The 22,316-nt window shown below is 42.5% G+C and overlaps 1 protein-coding gene across 3 annotated transcripts in view; it reads right to left on the bottom strand.

Annotated features, from left to right (window-relative positions):
- METAP1D (methionyl aminopeptidase type 1D, mitochondrial) overlaps positions 1-22,316 on the bottom strand; it is a 154,041-nt gene that overhangs the window by 56,825 nt on the left and 74,900 nt on the right. For all 3 annotated transcript variants that reach the window (XM_029605789.1, XM_029605791.1, XM_029605790.1), the window contains exons 3-5: positions 19,842-19,991; positions 19,396-19,544; positions 18,729-18,771 (exon numbers count right to left, since the gene is read on the bottom strand). In XM_029605789.1, the coding sequence (XP_029461649.1) occupies positions 18,729-18,771; positions 19,396-19,544; positions 19,842-19,991 (342 nt within the window). The remainder of the gene's footprint in view (positions 1-18,728; positions 18,772-19,395; positions 19,545-19,841; positions 19,992-22,316) is intronic.

Genomic DNA, 22,316 nt, shown 5'->3' with positions numbered 1-22,316 from the left:
TTCATTTATCGCCAGGTCATTGGTCTTATAATCCATTTGGGGACCAATCTCTGAATTCCTTCTTTCTTCTGTGATAGCAGGAATACTAACTGGATTCTTTGTTCTAGCTGAGCATCCCAGCAGGCATTTAACATTTTTCTGTTTCTTTCCAAGTTTGTCTCCAAGTTAATGCCGTTAATAACAGAGTCCCCTAGGAGAAGTAGTTTTCTGTTATGGGATCTTTTAACAGTGATTTTTGGTTTCTGTATACAGTGGGTATTTTTTTCAACTCCGATACCACGTCAGGTACCCTTTGTAGAGTATTATTTGTTTCTAAAAGTATGAGAGCATTTTGTATGATTTGAGAAGGATGTCTTTGTATCATAGGCCTTATCCTACCAGAGTCCACTGTGATCCATCTATGTCTATATTTTTGGATCCTTTGTGGAGAAGTGGTGGCAGGTTTTCTGGATGTTGTGTAGTAATGGAAGCTCCCTTAATTTTAGCCAATTCCCTTTTTAGCGCTGAGAACTGCAGACCGATTCAAGTTCTGTGTTTCCATATGGTCCACTTTTGGACTACAGCTCCACAGTTATTGCACTGAATAAGAGTCATTATGCCAATTTGTCTTTTTGTAGAGAAAGCCAAACATTTAGATTATCAATTAATTTAATTGTACATCGGACGTTTATTTTATTTACAAAATTCTTATAACTTGCATATTCCATAACAGTTCACAGCGACTTACAGTGCATACATGAAATGTTAAAATACAACTTAAAAACATACAAAGGGATTAGCAAAGAACAAGAAAAGCTATAACATAAAAAGAAAAAGGAAACCTCTACTCGCAGAAGGCTAGCTGAAAATAATATGTTTTTAACACTTTTTTTAAATGCAGACATTGAAGGTGCTGTGCGAATAGCTTCAGATAAGCCGTTCCACAGACTGTGGCCCTCTACTGAGAATGCTCTATTTCTGGTTACCTCAAGTCTGGCAGTTTTAACCTTTGGGATCTCTAGAAGGATTTTGTCCATTGAGCACAATAGACATGGTGGCTTACAGAGCTTTAATAGAGACATCAGCTAGGTAGAAGATGCATTATTTAATAGCCTGTACATCATAGTTAAGACTTTATATTTTGACCTCCAGATGACAGGCAACCAGTGTAAAAGAGTGGGAGTAATGTGTTCTCTTCGTTTGTGACCTGTTAGTAGTCCTGCCGAGGAATTTTGGATGACTTGTAGTGGATGAATAGTGGAGAAAGAAAGGCACAGGTATAGAGAATTGCAATAATCCAAAGAATTTAGTAACAAAGCTTGCAAGACTGTGTAAAAGTCTTGCGTATCTAGGAAAGGTTATACATTTTTCAATAGGTGCAACTTGTAAAATGATGACCTTACTATATTTGCCACATGTACATTCATGGACAGAGTGCAATCTGTGACAATATCCAAATTTCTAACAGATTATTTGACTGGAATTTGCAAATCTGAAAAAGGGAGTGAAATTGGAAGTGATCGTGAAGGTTGCTTTTTTTTTTTTTTTTATGGCTGAGCGTATGATTATTTCTGTTTTGGAGAGATTTATTGTAGTCTGTGAAGTGATAACCATTGCTTTGACTATATGTATACTGAGTGATGCTAGATTCATAGTATTGGTCGAAGAGTTTGAAAAAGTAATTTAAAAAATGGATATCATCCACACAGATGTTATAATTGACCTCTAGACAGGCCACAAGCTTACAGAAAGGAGTTTATAAAATACTGAAGAGAATGGGGGAAAGGGCAGGATCCCTGCGGTACTCCCGAGGTGATTTCAATGCTAGCTGAATACGATTGGTTAGGAACGAGGTAAACCATTTTAATACTGTGGCTGTAATGCCTATTGAAGATGAGCATGCTAAGAGAAGAAAGTGTACCACGGTATCAAATGTGGCTGTTATATCCAGGAGGATCAGAATGTAATCAGTGCTGGCGTCAAAGCCTCTCAAAATGGTATTATAAGAGGACAAAAGTAAATGTTTCCATGCTGTATCCCTTTCTGAAACTGTGTTGCCTTGAGTCTAGTATTTCATTTTCTTCTAGAAACTCTGTAAGATGGTGTAGAACCACTGACTCAATAAGCTTGGAAAGAAATGGTAAATTGGACCTAGGACGATAATTAGACAAATCATGGGGATGGAACAGCTCCCCTATGAGGAAAGGCTGAAAAGGTTAGGGCTGTTCAGCTTGGAGAAGAGATGGCTGAGGGGAGATATGAGAGAGGTCTTTAAGATCATAAGAGGTCTTGAACGAGTAGATATGAATCGATTATATACACTTTCAGATAATAGAAGGACTAGGGGGCATTCCATGAAGTTAGCAAGTAGCACATTTAAGACTAATTGGAGAAAATTATTTTTCACTAAATGCACACAATTAAGCTCTGGAATTTGTTGCCAGAGGATGTGGTTAGTGCAGTTAGTGTAGCTGGGTTCAAAAAAGATTTGGATAAGTTATTGGAGGAGAAGTCCATTAACTGCTATTAATCAAGTTTACTTAGGGAATAGCCACTGCTATTAATTGCATCAGTATTATGGGATCTTCTTGGTGTTTGGGTAATTGCCAGGTTCCTGAGACCTGGTTTGGCCTCTGTTGGAAACAGGATGCTGGGCTTGATGGACCCTTGGTCTGACCCAGTATGGCAATTTCTTATGTTCTTATGGGGACTGACTAGGTTGTTTGTTTTTTTTGGATAGGTGTTATAACTGCATGTTTTAGCAAGTCTGGAAGTTCTCCTGATAAAAGGGCAAAGTTAATTTTGTTGCCAAATATTGTAATAAACTTGTGCTTACATGTTTTAATACTGTCAGTGGACATGAGTTTAGTGGACAAATTGAGTTTTTTATTTTTGCTAAGATTTTCTGTATTGTGTGGCGTAATGGACCTAAAAGTATCCCATTGAGAAACAGATGAAACAAACCTATAGAACACTATTTAAGAAAAGCAGGCACTGGGATGGCTGGAATTACAAGTAGAAAAAGCCTGTTTGCCAACCTTTCTCTGTTTATTAAATTAAAACAGCTTCCTCAAAAAGACACACAGGTACCAAACACAGCCTCATTAATTTTGGTGGCTATGTGGGTTATAACATAACTAGATGGTAAGACAGAAGGGGCCCTGAGCATAGGTTTAGGAATGAAGTGGGCTATCTGGGCCCTGGCCCTACCAATTTTATTTTCTGCCAGAGATGGGAGTATTTAGTATCTCTCGACCATCCCCAGCTGGAACAGCTGACACCGGCACCACACAGGTCCCTCCATGCTAGTGCTGATCTCACAGTCTGTCTTGCGAGATCAGTGTGAGAGTAGTTTACTCTCATGCTGATCCTGCAAGACTGAGATTGCACTGGTATGGCTTGAACTCAGAGAGCTGGCATGGTCCAGCATCATCTGATCTGGGGAAGGCTGATAAAGCTTGGAGCAATCCAGAAAGGTTTCAGGAAACAGGCTTGCTGGGTGGGGTGGGAGGCAGACTTGGAGATAGGTTGGAGGGAGGGGGATTGGAGGCAAGGGGGCAGGCTGGAGAAGGTTGGGGATAGGCTGTCCCTCAGATCCTGGAACCTTCCTTCCTTCCTTCCTCTTTCTTCCTCTACTTTGCCCATCTCAGATCCTCTGTCCTCATCATCAACCATCTACCCCCCTCGCCTTTCTTCTCTGCTTTGAACTTGGTCTAAGTGGTCTACAAAATTTTTAAAAAAGTCCTATCCCTCTCTCCTCACACTCATCCTTGTGCCCTATCCTCATCTTCTAACATAGTAACGCATTAATGAAGGCAGAAAAGGAGCAAATGGTCCATCCAGTCTTTGCAGCAAGCTTCTTATGGTAGTATCTGCCATGCTGTGCAGGATACCCCCATGTTTCTCTTAAAAGTAGCAACTGCCATTCTGTGTAGTTATTCCCAAGCCTTATGATAACCCATAAAAAATTTACCGCTAGCAACATTTTTACTGGGTGATGAGCCTTCTTGAAAATTCAGACAGTGCTGACATGTTTTGCTTATGGACTTGGCCTTAGAAGCAGTCTTTTTTTTATTTTATTTTTATTTAGCATTTTTTATATACCGAGGTATAGCAGAGTTGCCTTCACTCCAGTTTACATACAAAAAACAACATGTTACATTGAACGATGTATGAAGTTTAAAAATTTAAAATTAACGATAAATAGTTACATAACAAGGAGAATGAATATAGCAAGATAACACAGGGTAGAACCCTGAAAAGAAGAACATAGATATCAGGAAACATTGAAGAACGGGCATCTGTATCATGAAGCAGGGGGAGTGATCAAGGGGGATGTTGAAAGATAGCAGGAATATGTTAAAGTACTTTAAAGTCATTGAGTGCTGTCTTTAAAAGATTGGCTGAGGAGCCAGGATTTTAGGTCTTTTTTGAAGGATTTTAAGTTTTCTTGATTGGTGAGGAAATGTGGTAACGAATTCCATAGCTTTGGGCCAATGATGGATAAGGCTCTGTTCCTGGTGGAGGATAATTTGGCCTGAGGAAGTGAGGGAATCACTAGGTGAATTTTGCTGGCAGTTCGGGAATTATTAGAAAAGGAATGATGAATAAAAACGGAAAATGTCATAATGCCTCTGTATCGCTCCATGGTGAGACCGCACCTTGAATACTGTGTACAATTCTGGTCGCCGCATCTCAAAAAAGATATAATTGCGATGGAGAAGGTACAGAGAAGGGCTACCAAAATGATAAGGGGAATGGAACAACTCCCCTATGAGGAAAGACTAAAGAGGTTAGGACTTTTCAGCCTGGAGAAGAGACGACTGAGGGGGGATATGATAGAGGTGTTTAAAATCATGAGAGGTCTAGAACGGGTAGATGTGAATCGGTTATTTACTCTTTCGGATAGTAGAAAGACTAGGGGGCACTCCATGAAGTTAGCATGGGGCACATTTAAAACTAATCGGAGAAAGTTCTTTTTTACTCAACGCACAATTAAACTCTGGAATTTGTTGCCAGAGAATGTGGTTCGTGCAGTTAGTATAGCTGTGTTTAAAAAAGGATTGGATAAGTTCTTGGAGGAGAAGTCCATTACCTGCTATTAAGTTCACTTAGAGAATAGCCACTGCCATTAGTAATGGTTACATGGAATAGACTTAGTTTTTGGGTACTTGCCAGGTTCTTATGGCCTGGATTGGCCACTGTTGGAAACAGGATGCTGGGCTTGATGGATCCTTGGTCTGACCCAGTATGGTATTTTCTTATGTTCTTATGTTCGTTGAGAACAGTGAATGTGAATGATGTCATCAAAGGCGGAGTAGTCTGCTTTGTATAATGCTTTGTGGAGTGTGGTGAGAACTTTGAATTCTACTCTTTTATCAATAGGGAGCCACTGTAATTGGTTGAGAACAGGTGTAATGTGATCAGCTTTTTTTTTGCCTGTTAGTATTCTGGCTGCCGCATTCTGAAGGAGCTGCAAGGGTCTCAAAGAAGATTTTGGAAGGCCGATCCAAAGGGAGTTGCAGTAATCCAAACCTGAAAATATGAGGGCTTGAAGGACGGTTTTGAAATCATGGGGGTGAAGCAGAGGTTTTAGATGTTTTATTATTTGAAGTTTATGAAAGCCTTCTTTTATTTTTGTGGAGATGTGTTTTTTTGTAGTTTAGGTCAGTGTCTAACCAAACACCCAGGTCTTTAACGCTCTCTTTAAGATGGACGAGGGTCTTGTCAAAGTGAAAGGGTGGAATTGTTTTAAGTCCAGGATTTTTTTTGGCAATTAGGATACATTCGGTTTTGCTTGTATTGAGACATAATTTAAGATGAATTAGCATGTTTCTGATAGCATCCAGGTGTGAGGCTGCTTTAGACATAGCATCTTCTATCGAGGAGGAAATAGGAATGAGGAATTGTATATCGTCTGCATACATGTAATACGTTAAGTCAAGTCTTGATAAGAGATGGCCTAGAGGGGTAAGGTAGATGTTGAATAAAATGGGAGAAAGTGCTGATCCTTGTGGCACACCTGTTTCGAGGGGGGTGGGGTTTGATGAACTATTGTTGTGAGAAACTTTGAAGTGTCTGTTACTGAGGAAGGATGTGAACCAACTAAGAGTTTTGCCAGCTAGTCCAATGGATTCTAGACAGGAGATAAGTCTTGTGCTTTTTCACTTATGTCTGCGTATTAGTGCCCCAGACCGTAAAAGTCAGGGCCTGTGTTGGTTGTCGTCTGAATTCAATTCCTCCTTCAGCCAGCCCCTACTGCCATCAAAGCTGAGCGTGATGATGTAGTTGTGTCAAAAGCATCAAGGCTTATTGGTTAGGGGGTAGTAATCCCTTTTCTTTTGTTAAGGATAGTAATTGTTGCTCCATGCTTATTTCCTCAGACCGTAAAAGTCTGGGCCCTCATTTTTATCTAAATCCAATTTCCCTTTTCACTCTGCCATTGAAACAGAGAGTATAATTGCAGTTACATCAAGTCTTATTGGTTAAGGGTACTAACCACCGCACCAGCAAGTTATCCCCATGTACCCTTTTCTTCATTTCCATCCTCTAGCCTTTAGGGATCCACAGTGTTTATCACATGCCACTTTGAATTCTTTGACTGTTTTCGTCTTCTCCACCTCCTCCAGAAAAGCAATTCAGGCATCCACCACCCTCTCCATGAAGAAATATTGTCTAGTGTTGGTTCTGAGCCATCCCCCCTGGAGTTTCATTTCATGACCCCTAAGTTTTACTGATTTCTTTCCAATGGAAAAAGGTTTGAAGTTTGTGCATCATTAAAATCTTTCAGCCATCTGAAGGTCTGTATCATATCTCCCCTGTACCTCCTCTCTTCCAGGGTATACAAATTTAGATCCTTCAGCCACTCCTCATAAGTCTTCCAATACTGACCCCACACCATTTTGGTTTCCCTTCACTCGACCACCTCCATCCTGTCTCTATCCTTTTTGAGATATGGGCTCCAGCACTGAATACAGTACTCCAGGTGAGGCCTCATCAAAGATCTATACAAGGGTATTATCACCTTCTTTCTCTTACTTGTTTCTCCTTTCTCTATGCAGCCCAGCATTCTTCTAACTTTAGCTATCTCCTTGTCATATTGCTTTGCTGCCTTCAAATCACCACCATGATCCTTCTCTTGATCTGTGCACATCAGTCTTTCACCCCCTTCACATACAGCCCTTTTGGATTACTGCATCCCAGATGCATGACTCTGCACTTCTTGGCATTGAATCCCAGTTGCAAAATCTTTGACCAAACTTCAAGCTTTCTTAAATCACTTTTCATTCTCTCTCCTCCTTCAGGTGTATGCACTCTGTTGCAGATCTTAGTATCATCTGCAAATAGACAAACTATCTTCTATTCCTTATGCAATATCGCTCACAAAGATATTGAACAGAACTGGTCCCAACATTGATCCCTGTGCCACTCCACTTAACACTGTTTTCGCTTCAGAGTAAGTTCCATTTGTCGGTCAACCAGTTTGTAATCCACTCCACCACCTTGGAACCAATTCCCATGCTTCTCATTTTATTCACAAGCCTCCTATGCTGAAAGCCAAGTAAATCACGTCGAGCGCTCTTCCTTGATCCAAATCTCTAGTCACCCAATCAAAAAAATCAATCAGATTTGTCTGACAGGACCTTCCCCTGGTGAGTCCATGCAGCCTTGGGTCCGGCAACTTACTAGATTGTAGATAGTTTATTATTTTTTCTTTCAGCAGAGTCTCCATTAATTTCCCCACTACCGAGGTGAGGCTAACAGGCCTGTAGTTTCCAGCCTCTTCTCTGCTCCCACTCTTGTGAAACGGGACCACAATTGCTCTTCTCCAATTTTGTGGCACCACTCCCATTTCCAGAGATCTATTGATCAGGTCTTTCAGCAGACTTGCCAGTACAACTTTGAGCTCCTGTAGTTTCCTGGGATGTACCTCATCTGGCCCCATGGCCTTGTCCATTTTCAGTTTTTCTAGCTCTTCCCATACTTTCTCTTCTGTAAAAGGAGTTATGTCTACCCCATTCCCATCTACGTCTTGTCAAGCAGCAATGCTCCTTCTTCAGGATCTTCTTTAGTGAACACAGAACTGAAGCTTGCCTTTGCAACTGGCTTCCTCCATAGTTGCCTGTGCTTCCTTATATTCTCTCAGTCTCTTGAATCTCCTCGTTCGACCACTATCTGACCTCGGCCTGCCTGTGACCTCGTCTGACCTCCGGAACCCGACCTCTGCCTGATTGACCATGCTTGTTCCCCTGCCTGTTCCAGCGTCCTGTCTCAGTGCCTGTCTGTTCCTGCGTACCCCCAGGTAATACCTCTTGGACTGACACTTGGTACTGACCTTGGCTTGCTTCTTGACCCATCTCTCTGCCTGCTGCCTGCCTGTGACCTCAGCCTGTTCCTCGACTCGCATGCCTGTGACCTCGTCTGACCTCCAGAACCTGACCTTTGCTTCATTGATATATATGACATATGTATATAATTGATATATGACATTTGTATATAATGCTTACCATGTAAACACTCACGTTTCTGCTTATTTGCTTTGTTCTCCAGTTAGAAATTGTTTAACCTATCCTTTCTCTAACAACCAAGTTCCACATTCCCTGTTATAATGTAATTTCTTGCTTCCATTGTTAACTGGTTTTTTCCCCCTAGTTCATTGTAAACCGGTACGATAAGACCTGGTCTTGAGCATCGGTATATTAAAAGAATTTAAATAAATAAATAAATAAATAAATTGACCATTCCTCTGATTGCCTCCTGGACTTTGACCTCTGCCTGCCTGACCACATCCGTAGATTCTGGCTCGGTTCCTAGCCTTGTTATCACCTGCGCTTTACATGGTCTTCCTTGTTGCATCCAACCTCCAGTCTCAGACCTGACTGCGCTCCTCCCCTGTCTGTGGGCACGCCGGACTTTCACTCTCCCAGGAGACCCTGCGAGGCCCACCTAAGTCCAAGCGGCCCAGATCCCTACGGGCTCCTCCCGGGGGGACCTCGGGTGTCCAGTGGTGAAGCTCTCCCCTAGCCTCTGTCTCCTCTAGTGCTCCGCCCCCTGGGGGCAGTTGCCTTCTGTTCCCTATCAGGAGGTGTCTCTCCACTGCCCCAGGACAAGGGTCCACCTCTGAGCGCAACAGCAACATCAACAGACAGTGGCGTTTCCTGCAGCCGCGTCAGGGAAGGCAGAGATCTAGCATTGGGACTGAATGAGATATCCAGAAACACTTCAGGCCAGTGTTCTGCTCCCTCAGAGATGGCAGCATCAAAGGCTGGCCCTGGAGTTGATGCGCAGAGGAGCTCCGGGATCATCGATTGATGTGGGAAGGCATTTTGCAAGAGGGCAGGGGGATCCCCTCGAAGCCTTATGTGTGTCTTTTAACCATGCTGAAAAGTAGAAAATAGAATAAGGAAAGTGCCTCCGGAGCCCTCTTACACAGAGTCCTCACCCAACGCCATCTTGGGTCCCCCTCAGTCCTGTGCAGTTTCTAATGCCCAGTGTTGCCTTTTCATTGATAGTATTGTTGCCGTTTGAGTCCTGGGAGTTAATGATTCTACGGTATAGCAAATTTGTTACATATGTGCATAGTTTTTTGGCACAATTTTGTATTTTACAACGAACCTGATAGTGGAGGGAGTTTCTGTTGCTGTTACTGAAATGACACCAGAATTTTAATATTTTTTTGTATGGTGAGATGTATGGGAAAATGTCCTAGTTTTGCTCTGCACCCACTGTTAGAGTGGAAGGGGGAACAGGGGAGTTCTGTGAATGCAGAGCACATATTTGCAAAGCCTAAGATGCAGGGTTTATATTAGGTTTGTCTTGCACACATCATGATAAGAATGAACCTCACTCTTAAGCCAGGGTATGCTGGGTATAATGTCAGTCTCTCAGATTTACTGCTAGTGCTCTTCTTAATACTTGCATTGTGCCAAACAGTTTCTTTCTGAAGCTTGTATAGGGTAATATATACAGGCAACATACTGACATGCGTTTAGCAGTTCTTTTTAATCAGGTGAATGGTGCTGAAACAATTAAGACTGTTTCTATATCTTTAGGCCACATTTCTTGATCTCTGATTACATCTCTTGGTAGTTGATGATGACCTCTCTCTCCATACGTAGTACAGAACAGTCACTTAGGTTTTCCATTAGTAATGCTGGTTTAGTCATTTTCTTCTTTACCACTATGTCTGGTTTTCTAGCATCAAGCTTTTTATTGGTTGGTCTGGAAATGTATAATTATACTCTGATTTACACCAAGAATGTATGTAAAAAAGAATGACTAACTGAAAGCAAAATACACTGACAGTGGAAACTGGGGGCAGAACATGGTTGATTTGCTTGGGCCCCGCAGCCAAAATTATTCTTCTGTCCCTAGGCATGCATATTGGGTTAAGTATTGGTCTCATAAGAATCCAAGAGGAAGACGACAAGACTTGAAATGGCCTACCGGCATATGAGGTTAAGGCTAGCACTGTAACAGTATTTTGATATGCTCGGGCCAGATAAGGAGGGCAATGGTAGAAGAGGTTGAGTAAAAGATATGGAGAGAGCTCGCACTGGTTTAAGTATGGGAGTTTATATGCTCATCAACTCAAAGTGGTAGAAAACCAGGAAGGAAAAATCACTGGGCCAACTGAATGGACCAATTTATCTTTATCTACGATCATGACATTTACTATACAAAGGGCCCTATATAACAAGAATTTTACTAAAGATGCAAGAGGCATTTTTCTGCGTGTAAATCAATGTTTTACCTGCAGAAATGGCCTTTCACAAAATTGTCCACCTGAAATGAGGGTAAACTTATGCATATACTTACTGTTTGTGTTTGAGTTTACCCAGACTGAGCAGAGGTATTCATGGGAAAAGTTGTGCATTTACACACACATTTTTAATTTTCAAAAATATGCACATGGGAGATAATTTTCAAAGAGTTGCGTGGGGGGGTGCACGTAAAATTGGCATTTGCATGCGTAAGTTGCATGTACGCACATAGATGCTATTTCATAAACCTCAAGAGTATGCGCATACTTCCAGTGTTCCACATAAATATGAACGGGGGGGGGGAAAAAAAAAAAAGAGGAGGTTTAGGTGTATGCCAGGGCAAGGTTTGGTAGTACACACACAACTGCTATTTTGTCAGCGGTATACATGCATACATTCCCACATTTGTCTATACACTTTTACTCCTGTTAACTGACTTGCGTAATTGAAATCGCACTTGTCTTTTGTCTGTAGTTTTTGAGTGGATGGTCTGAGTGACGTTGAACTGATAAGGGTTCAGGGTGAAGTACTGGAAGGTGAACTGGTGAAGGTAGCGGCAAACTAGTGATTCCGGGTGTGTGGGCAAGTAATTATTTTCAGATGCGGGGTATGCGCGTACTTTATAAAATACCTGCTTCCATGTTTTAGATGTGAATTGGCACAATTATTACAGACACAAAACGTGCGTGCATATTTTTATAAAATGAGTAGAGAATGTTTGCATGTTCCTGCATCACAAATATACGTGCCAACTGAAACATATGTGCATACTTTCGGGAAAGAAATATGAGGTATTTTATAAACTATGCAGCTCACCCCACATGGCTTACATAATACTAGAATAAATCTCTGTGAGCATACAAATGGGGCACCACAGTTTTCTTTAAAACTGGGTTCATAAACATTCACAAAAATGTGTTGCACACATAATAGCAGGTGAAATCATGCATGGGTAAATTTGGTGGAATAATTTTCAAAGTGCACCTAAGTCCACTTTGAAAAAGTGTAACGTGCATGTGTTTTTTTTCCGCTTCATTTAGGTGGGCTGTTATAAAAAATTACCCCTGTAATACATAGGCCCCAACGTGTGCAATGTGAATGAGGCCCTTTGTTGTTTTTTCTACCTTTGATGTACAGGGGTCACTTTCTTAACCCCTATATAACAATCTTTTCCGTATAAATATACGAGTTTCTTAGCAAAATAAAAGATTTCTGTTTGTTTATTTATCTAAGTTTCCCTATTGTTTCCAGGCCTGGATCTAGGCATAGGCAACTGCTTCTGGTCTCAAATTTTCATAGGCACTGAAGCGCCAATGCTGCCATGCTGTCCCTGTGGCATTGCTTGTCCTGCAGAGCAGCAGAAAATCCTTGAAGGGAATTCAGCACGGGGCATGGAAACTGTCGTGTGCTGACAGGCCCAGTAGCACCCCACCCCTCGTACAGGTTTCGATGGTATTGGGAAATCTGTGTGAGATGAGGGAAGAGAGGTCACCGCACAGCCTGCCAGCATGTAACGTTTTCCCTCAGACCAGGTTCCATGCTGAAGTTTCTTCAAGGAGTTTCTGGGCTGTGGGGCCAGTGCCATTGCTCTGAGCTGAGGATGCCAGGAAAGAGACGAATCTGGGTGGGTGGGAGGTGGGGATAAGAGGGTTCCTCACATCTCCGAAGACCTCTGGGGAGAGGCACACTCCCTCTGAACACCCCTCTTTGAAATCCTGCCCTGACCAATTCCTATGCATAAGGTTGTGCAAGTGTTTCTGAGTAGGGATGTGAATCGTTTTTTGACGATTTAAAAAAATCGTCCGATATTTTTTAAATCGTCAAAAATAGTTAGAGTGCGCGATACAATAGAAATTACCCCGATTTATCATGAAAAATCGTTAATGGGTTAGTGTCCACTAACTGGAGTTATGTGGGGGGAGGGCAGGAAAACCAGCACACCAAAACAACCCCTAAACCCACCCCGACCCTTTAAAACTAAACCCTTACCTTCCCCCACCCTCCTGAACCCCCCCAAAACTTTTTACGAGTACCTGGTGGTCCAGTGGAAGCCCCGGGTCCGATCTCCTGCTCTCAGGCCATTGGCGCCATTTTGGCTGCCACTAATAAAAATGGCGCCGATGGCCCGATAAACAAAAAACCCACCCCGACCCTTTAAAGCTAACCCCTTTGCTTCCCCCACCCTCCCGAACCCCCCCCCAAAACCGTTTTAAAATTACCTGGTGGTCCAGTGGGGGCACGGGGAGCGATCTCCCGCTCCCGGGCCATCGGCTGTCACTAATCAAAATGGCGCCGATGGCCCTTTGCCCTTACCATGTGACAGGGTATCCGTGCCATTGGCCGGATCCTGTCACATGGTAGGAGCACTGGATGGCCGGCGCCATCTTGTGCTCCTACCATGTGACAGGGGCTGACCAATGGCACCGGTAGCCACTGTGACATAGTAAGGGCAAAGGCTATCGACGCCATTTTGAATACTGGTAGCCGACGGTCCGAGTGCAGGAGGTCAATCCCGGACCCCTGCTGGACCACCAGGGGCTTTTGGCAAGTCTTGGGGGACCCTCCTGACCCCCACAAGACTTGCCAAAAGTCCAGCGGGGGTCCGGGAGCGACCCTCCTGCACTTGGACCGTCAGCTGCCAGTATTCAAAATAGCGCCGATAGCATTTGCCCTTACTAAGTCACAGGGGCTACCGGTGCCATTGGTCAGCCCCTGTCACATGGTAGGAGCACAAGATGGCACCGGCCATCCAGTGCTCCTACCATGTGACAGGATCCGGCCAATGGCATGGATACCCTGTCACATAGTAAGGGCAAAGGGCCATCGGCGCCATTTTGATTAGTGGCAGCAGACGGCCCGGGAGCGGGGAGATCGCTCCAGGGACCCCCACTGGACCACCAGGTACCTGTAAAAAGTTTTTTGGGGGGGGTCAGGAGGGTGGGGGAAGCTAAGGGGTTAGCTTTAAAGGGTCAGGGTGGGTTTTTTATCAGCTGGGGCGCAGCCGATAAACAAAACCGCGATCGGGCCCAATGGAAAAAACCCACATTTGAATCGGAACCGGAATCCGAACCGATTCCGGTTCCGATTCACATCTCTATTTCTGAGCATATTTAAATGAGGCGCTATGGTGAAGAAGTGTGGAGAAGAATTTTTGGGATGCAATATCAAAGGAAGAGCATGCTCACTGTGCAACCTCTTACCAATTCCAGATGCTAATGACGTTAGGAGAGTATGTCTGCAAATCGTGCAAGGGATCATGTATATTGCAATGAAGATGTTAATGTATTACATAATTCAGAGTAATGGCTGGTTTAAAACTTGCATAAAGATGTATTCATTTTCACCGAGATACTGACCTGCTGATCCATTCTTTATTTAATGCAGAATGTGTATATTTTATTCATCGTAGTTGATAATACCTTTCTGGCAGATATGTTTCTAAGTCCCGAATCTGGGTGAACCGAGCCCTTCATTTCCTCTTTATTTGGCCTGGAACTTTTCTCCTGCTCCTCTGGGCTTCCGGAGTAATTGGAACCAGCCTCCTTTGGAAGAAGCCTTCGCACTGCAACTACCCCTGGGGGTTTTGCCCTATTTTATTGACTTCTTCCAACGCCCTTCGCTCAGTCATCGCAGCAGCTATCATCAGCCAGGAGCTATGCACCAAAGGCTTCTTTCCTGATCCTGCCATCGTGAACCCTAAGGCTGGCCCCTAAATTGCATTACCGAATAACGAATGGGACTCCCTTTCTTCAGGGACAGTGAATGCTGCCTCCACAATCTCCCCAGCCACTCCCTCCCGCTCCGGGAACAAAGGACCAGAGCCAGTTACTGAACCCAGGTCCCTCCGACTGGCAGCACTCAGCACCAACACTGAGCCACACTGAGTCCTTAATGTTTTGAATTTCATATAATAAAGGAAAGAAACTGAAATGTGTTTTGAATAATATAATATTTCAGTGACACAAAATACCCATTATCAGTAAAGGAACTACTTCAAGTAACATGACTGAGTGGTAAGTTCACTTGTAACTTTATTCCCCATTTTGGAGAAGCCAATATCATGCCTGAGGCTTCTCTAACTACCACCCAACTGCCATCTGGCTGCCTTCTGTGGCTGTCACCATCCAGCACATTCCTTTCGGGAAGGGCCAAGCTGGTCAAAAACACAAACTGAAATCTTTACCAGCAGGAGGGTTTTAGCACAGGTTTTCACATATGGATACGTTTTTCCCAAAATAGATTTCCCACCCTCAAATTCTTAGAAACATGTCGGAGGACAAACTCAACAGATGAGAGGATGGGGGCCTCAGAAGACGATGAAGGCTGCCGTGAGCAAATCTGATGTGCACCATAAAGTGATACAGACAGTGATGCATACAGGCTCCTAACAGGTCCACTGGAAATAAAAGGTCAAAAAAGAAATTGTGGGGGGGGGGGGGGGGGTTTCACCTTTTTTTTATTGGACTATCTTAATGCTATATATCTGTGACTAGGCTTCAGGAGCTATGCTCCCTTCCCCAGGTCAGTGTAGAATGAGCTAAGAACGATTTCACAAATATATTCAGTCGCTCCAATAAAAACATATTGAACTGAGGAGCAGCCTGGCGGTTAGAGAAGTGGGCTGAGAAGCAGGGAAGCCAGGGTTCAAATCCTGCTTCTGTCCCTGATGCACTATTACCTCTGGTATAAAATAGCTTGATTGCAGGTTCTCTGGGAAAGGGGAAGGCTGATGGTACCTGAATATAACTCGCCTTTAGCTTGGGCTCATAAAGGGGCAGATTTTTAAAAAGTACGCCCGTGCGTACTGTGGTTCGCGCACCAGGCGCAAACAAGAGTACGCCGGATTTTAATAAATACGTGCATAGCCACTCATATCCTTTAAAATCCGCAGTCGGCGCATGCAAGGCTGTGCAAAATCGGCAGCCTGTGTGCGCCGAGCCGCGCAGCCTGCCTCCGTTCCCTCCAAGGCCGCTCCGAAATCAGAGCAGCCTCGGAGGGAACTTTCCTTCCACCCCCCCCACACGTTCCCCTCCCTTCCCCTACCTAACCCACCCCCTCAGCCCTATCTAAACCCCCCCTCCCACCTTTGTTTGACAAGTTACTCCTGCCCGAGGCAGGCGTAACTCGCGCTCGCCGGCTGCGCGATTTCCCAGCCCGGGAGCAGTTTCGGAGGCCTCGGCCACGCCCCCGGGCCAGAACCACGCCCGTGGCCCCACCCCCGGATGAGGCGCCACCGTGACACGCCCCCGACACGCCCCCCAGGAAAGCCTCGGGACTTGCGCGCGCTGCCAAGCCTATTCAACATAGGCTCGGCGCGCGCAGGGGGAACTTGGGGCAGGTTTTCGGGGGGTACACGCGTATCTTACGCGTGTACCCCTTTGAAAATCTGCCCCAAAGGGAATTAAAGGTAAAATCTAAATCCAACTTGTTTATCTTTGCGGGAGGGTGATTTTCAAAGCCCAGTTCTATGTTCTAAAATTAACGTGGGCTCAGTGCACGTAGCCTGGTTTTGCATTTACTTTTACAGGCACTGAGGGAGAGGCATCCTGGTGGGGGCAGAGCTGCCACTTCTGCGTATGCTTTTAGACTGTAAAAGTACACCCTGAAGTCACCCTGCACAAGCTGTGCCCCATCTAGAGCAGGTGCAGCTTCCTGCAAGGTAAGCTGTGTGCGCACTCAGCTATTCACCACCTGAGGATTTTCAAAGCAAACTCATGCACATAAATTCACTGTGAAAATCCTTGGTCAATCTGCATGTGCTGTGTACACGCAGAGACTTTACCACTATGTGGGTGTTACAAAATGACCTCCCTTTTTCTGCATTCAAGGGGACTAATGTGGCAAGCATACTACTTTATTTAAAGGGACCCCTGAAATGATTCCACCCCAAACCGCACCCAGAATGCAAATCTGAAGAATACTCGGAACCTGGGGCTTCTGAATGACAGTGAGCACTGCTGTCCCATCGCATCACTTCCTGTTTACGGAATAAGGTACTGTTGCCAGCTTAAGACCTTGCTCCTCAGGCTGGCCAGCGTTGAGAAGACCACTGCAGCTCTTACGTTGACCTGTGTGGCTCTGCAGAGAACATCGCAATCACTACTTTTTGTGGAACTGCAGCCTTCACTCCAAGACACTGGAGGTTACTGAGACACTGATGTTGTGGGAAGTAGAGGGCTGGGGTGGGGGAAGGTTTAAGAAGATGGAAAAAAAAAAAAAAAAAAGTACAAGGAACTACAAAATGAGTTGCTAATAAGAGTCATCTGAGAATGAGCAATAAAAAGAGGCCTTGCGTGAAAAGAGAAAAGATATGAATAGATCTCAGTTACGTGAAATTTCGAGGTGTGCAAAAATCAATGCAGAGGGTGGCATCTCTGGCCAGTCGAAATATGTCTTTTGCAACATGGGAGTAAGCGCTGACGGACAAATCTCTCCAAATCTTCAACCACTGTTTTGCAGGAATTTTGCAGCACTGGGTCTATCCTGCACAAGCTTCTAGTTATATTAAAGAAAAAATGGCACAGACTGCTCTCTCTGTCCTTATGATGGTGTTTAAGCAGTGAGGTTCAAGCACCATTTATCAACTACACAACTGACTATTTTTCAGCAGGTTTATGTCAATTTTACTTATTTCTCGCCCTCTGTTCACAGAAACAGGGAATTGTCTCTGTAATAAGAGCATAATTTAGATACATAACCTAATCAGAGACACAACTGTTTATTCATTTATTCTTTCATCAGTGGGATTTCCAATCGTGCAAGATTATTTTGATACTAACAGAACACATCCTACATTATTTTTTGTATATTCTGAAAAGAAACTGGCTGAAGAGCAACCGCACTGCAAAAATACAGAGTGCGCACGTTCACCAGAGAATGGGAGGCTAGGATAAAAATCGTAGCTGAATTTGGATTACAAATGAAGATGGAAGAAGCAAATTCAAGATCCACAGGAATAGAAAAAAAAAAAGTCATATGGTTCCTTTCAGGCTACAAGAGCTTCTCTCCATGTACCTATTTCATCTCTCCACTCTACCTATTTCATCATTTAAACAGCTGCTTATATTCCATTGTGATGAATTGTCAAAACACTAGAAATAACAACCAGAAGTTCTGAAAACATAATTGGAAGAAAAATTAAACTAAAACCCTCAACTAATCTCAGTTCTATTAAAAGGAAATACTTTGGTCATTACAGAGAGTTGTTAGCACCAGCAATTTCTTACTCAATTTATTTGACTATTTATTTAAACCAAAATATTGAACATTTCAACAAATTCAGCTATGCTAATACCAGACTATATATCTAGAGCTATATCTAGAGATTTGTTTAAATCAGTAAAGGGTTAAAGTCTCCTAAACCAGAAATGGAGCACTGCACAATGCCTACCTTCCGAGATTTTAATAAATGTAGGGAAGACTGCAAGCAAAAGGGTTGCTGCTGTCCAAATAGACTGACATACACAGGCCAATGTAGCTTGTAATGACAGAGTAAGATAATGACAGGCCCTACTCAAAATCAGCAGGAAGAGGAAGATCAATCTCGCCAGAGTGAAGGAAAAATGCTGGCTTTGTTCATGTTAGCTCATCTCATACATATCTGGCTTCAGCAGCTGCTCAGTACTGTGGTGCTCTGCATTAACTACACAGTGGATCAATAACAATTACACCTTCTCAAAAACATGACACATAGCAGGATTGGGCTGACATTTCACTTAGGCCAACATTGATCTCAGTTCATCTGATTTCAGCCCTAAATTCAAGTCAGGCCTTGGTCTACTTGGAATAAACAGCCTTAAAAGCAAAAAAAAAAAAAAAAACCCACACACAAAAAAATAAAAACTAAAAAAAAAAACACAGCTGCCCGTGCCATGGCTTAGAAATAAACAGCACTAATCATCTATGCATTCTACATTTCCAATCTACGATTCTTCCTACAGTAATTTTAAAGTTGATCAAAGACTATTTTTTATATGAATTACTCACTGTGACATCAATGTTGATGAGATCTCCATCCTGAAGAGCCCGGCTGAAATAAAAACAGGAAAATAAATAGCGATGGAGAGTCTTCAATTGGATTAAAAAAAAATATAGAAACAAACATCTAATAACTCAAGATGCAAAAATCAGTAAACAAAGATAATTTTCTTAAAATGGGAGAAAATAGCCATTGGTAATCTTCAGATCTTGGCTGCTCAAAAGAGCAAGTGCAATTAAGTATAATTTAAGGAGCTGCAGCTAACTCAAATTCTGTTACCAATGCAAGAATATCTGCTTCTTTTATTATCTGCTCCATTGATTAGCACGTGGTTCTTTGCAAACAATGAAACTATCACCGATAATTCCAATTTCTATTAGCTCAAATTACTACCTCATTTTCAAAATTATACTGTTTGTTAAAAAGATACGCTTGCATTTTGCCAAAATCTACAAAACCCTTATCTTTTACCTATAGGCATTTATCCAAGCACCACCATCTCGTGTGGCTTTTTTGGGAAGTTGGTACCATGGACCCCATGTTGAATGCTACTTGCACTTAGCTTCCAGGTGAGTCTCTCAAATAAGCCACCTGGACATCTGCTAGAAATATTAACCAGATTTCACATTTCATTTCCCTGTAATAAAATATGCCCAGCTTAAAAATGATAAATACCTGTCAGGAATACCGTGACATAACACATTGTTTACAGAGGTGCAAACAGATTTTGGGAAGCCTCCATAGCGTAAAGGTGATGGATAAGCATTATGATCAATTGTTTCCTGATGGATTAAAGCATCTATTTCTTCAGTTGTCATGCCAACCTAAAAAATGAAGTAAAAGATATACGGAGGCTGGAAGTGTTTTTCTCCAATGTGATGGCTACGTGTATGTAGTTTGGTGAAATTCAGTGCTATACTGTAAGATTAAAAATGTGTCATACAGATTGTTATAATATGAAATGGCTCATATAGTAAAAGATGAATTCACAATATGCATGAATTCAGTTTCAAAGGTGACTAGGTCAGTCCTTTCGGGCTATAGTAAATTTAAAACAAATTAGAGGCACATGAGAGTAAAAAATGGTAAAGCCACCCAAATCGTACATATGCGCCTGTTACCTTTAAACTCTTCCCAGCCTGGAGTAAAACGTGACGAGCCAGCCGACAAGCCCGACGAAGCCCTTGAATCTGATCTTCATTCTTAATTTCTATGTGGTCTCCCCAGTCTGGTACAATGCCTGTCGTCACATAGTCTGGCTTCTTTATGTGCTGGGAGAAAAAAAGGATTGGAAATGAGGATCAGAAAGCCGAGCACGACAATGGGATCATTTTCTCAGATAGTGCCTCCTGCTTCATGGCAGCTTGCCCTTTCAGTTCTAGAAGCGACCTTCCTAAGCCATCAGGAAAACCCTCAAGGCTGCCTCAGTGTTTCTTCCACTGCCCTTTTGAACTTAACATTGCCCAGTTACTACTGACTTGGAAACTCTGTCAACTGTACAGTACGGAAAGCCCAAGAGAAGAGTCCTAGTTTAAAAAAGAAAAAAAAAAGGGAAAAACCCTGCATTTTTTTTTCTTAGTGGATCTTGCCATCATCACGATGGCAAACATCAAAACTTTCAAAACGCTGATCAATAATACCAATAATAAATATGGCAAACAGTGAAGGAGAAAGAATAAAAACTATGTGCCGTTTTAATACAGAGATCAGTGTTATGCTTAAAATGGCTAGGAAGCAGCACAACGCTTATTCAAAAGAGCTATATAATAGGCTTGAATTTGAGGTAAAGTTATTACAATCTAGCTGTCAACTCCCTTGAAATCCATTATACACACTTTTTTCTGGACTATCCATATTCTTTGTCTCATACAGAAAACTATAGTAAATATGTTTTCATTTTTTGTGAATCAAAATGACTAAGTGTGTTATCTCAAACTGCACTCAAATCTTATTTAAATGGCAAAAACCTACCAGTAATTGTAATGTTTTGTCCTTTTTTTTTTTTTTTTTTTTTTTTTACACTTCTTGAGCTTATGGTGACTGTACAGGGAACACACGGTAATTGTTGGTATGATGATATATTTTTGCAACACTTATTCTGTCTTTCAGAAATCTCCGTGCTGTGTGCTCCATTTTCAATATGACTACCCATTAGTTTTGGGGGATCTGAAAAAATGCCCTGTTGAACATGCACTGAAAAATTAAGGAACAGGAAAAAAAGAAATTTATGTAACTCCACATGCCCATCTATCTGTTTTCAGATATTCAGACCCATTTAAAATAGCTCAGAAATGACAATTATTCTTTATTTTAGGAAGGAATTGAAGAGGCTGCAGTTTCTGCTGAGCTGCATGACATAGCCCCAACAGTGGAACACAGTGCCAAGGAGTAGCATAGTGGTTAGAGCTGGGGGTCTGAGAACCAGGGTTCAAACCCCACTTCACCCTCAGGTCATGTATCATTTTGCTATGCAGCCTGAACCGCCATTTAAATACCTTTCCTATCAGTAATATGCCTGTAGTGTACTCAGCATGCAGTGTGAAAAATAGCGCTGGTGCGATAAATGTATTGTGCAATGCAATGTATTGTGCAATGCAGAAATCACCTATGCGATGTGGGAGCAGAAAATTAGCCTAACCAGGTGCTATTTCCACTATATTTACAGCATTTTGATGAACGTAGGGGTTAGGGCCTGATTTACTAAGTCTTTTCTCTCATTCTGTGTCTATGGAAAAAATACTTAGTAAATGAGGCCCTTAGATTGTAAACCCTCTGGGAACAGGGAAATACCTACAGTATCTGAATGTAATCCACTGTGAAGTGGCTAAAAAAAACAACGGAATATAAATAAATAAGCCGGATGCCTTACTTTACTTTATTTAAATATATATAACAGAGACAACAAAGTGTCTTTTCGCTAACCAGGCTCCTCACCCTAATTTGTTCATAGGAAGCAAAAAACACACTATTTATTTATTACAGCAAAATGGAGCAATTTGGGACCTTCAAATGTAATAGCACTTACTTGTTCCAAAAGAAAACCTAACTGCTAAGGTTTCTTAGCAAACAATCGACCACGTCAACAAAACCAAAGTTGTGACTTTGAAGAAAATATGCACTTGACTTTGCTTTGATAATAGAGACTGGATTTGCCATTGGCCTTGTTTAACTTGAATTGCGTGTTCTCAGTTTCTGGTTAATAACGATGGTCTTTCTCTCAGTCTCATGAAACAAGGGAAGAAGGCATGTCAGTAATCCTAAGAGACTGCATTTATTAGTTTTATGCAAGTTAGAGCTCTACCCAACCACTTTGTTGGTTTTCTTTTAACTATATCTTCCCTTTACCCTGAGGGTAAAACCCTGCCTTACCCATGATAATGGGCTTTTAGAAATTTGCCTGCCCTGTATGCAGGTGAAAGTAGGCACGCAGGACCTCTAATGCTTGCACGTTCCCCTCCAGCGGGAGAAGGCGTTCCTGAGCGCGGGGGCTGGGAAGGGTGTTTGAATTTTCAAAAGTATGTGCTTTTTTTTTTTTTTTCTTGGAAAAAAACTACCCAGACAAAGTCACAGATGTAAACGCATGTGAGTAGTTTTTT

This window comes from Rhinatrema bivittatum, chromosome 6 (genome assembly GCF_901001135.1).
Source record: "Rhinatrema bivittatum chromosome 6, aRhiBiv1.1, whole genome shotgun sequence".
Lineage (NCBI taxonomy): Eukaryota > Metazoa > Chordata > Amphibia > Gymnophiona > Rhinatrematidae > Rhinatrema > Rhinatrema bivittatum.
Note: the sequence above shows the minus strand (reverse complement) of the source record. Positions and strands in the feature narration are given on the sequence as shown.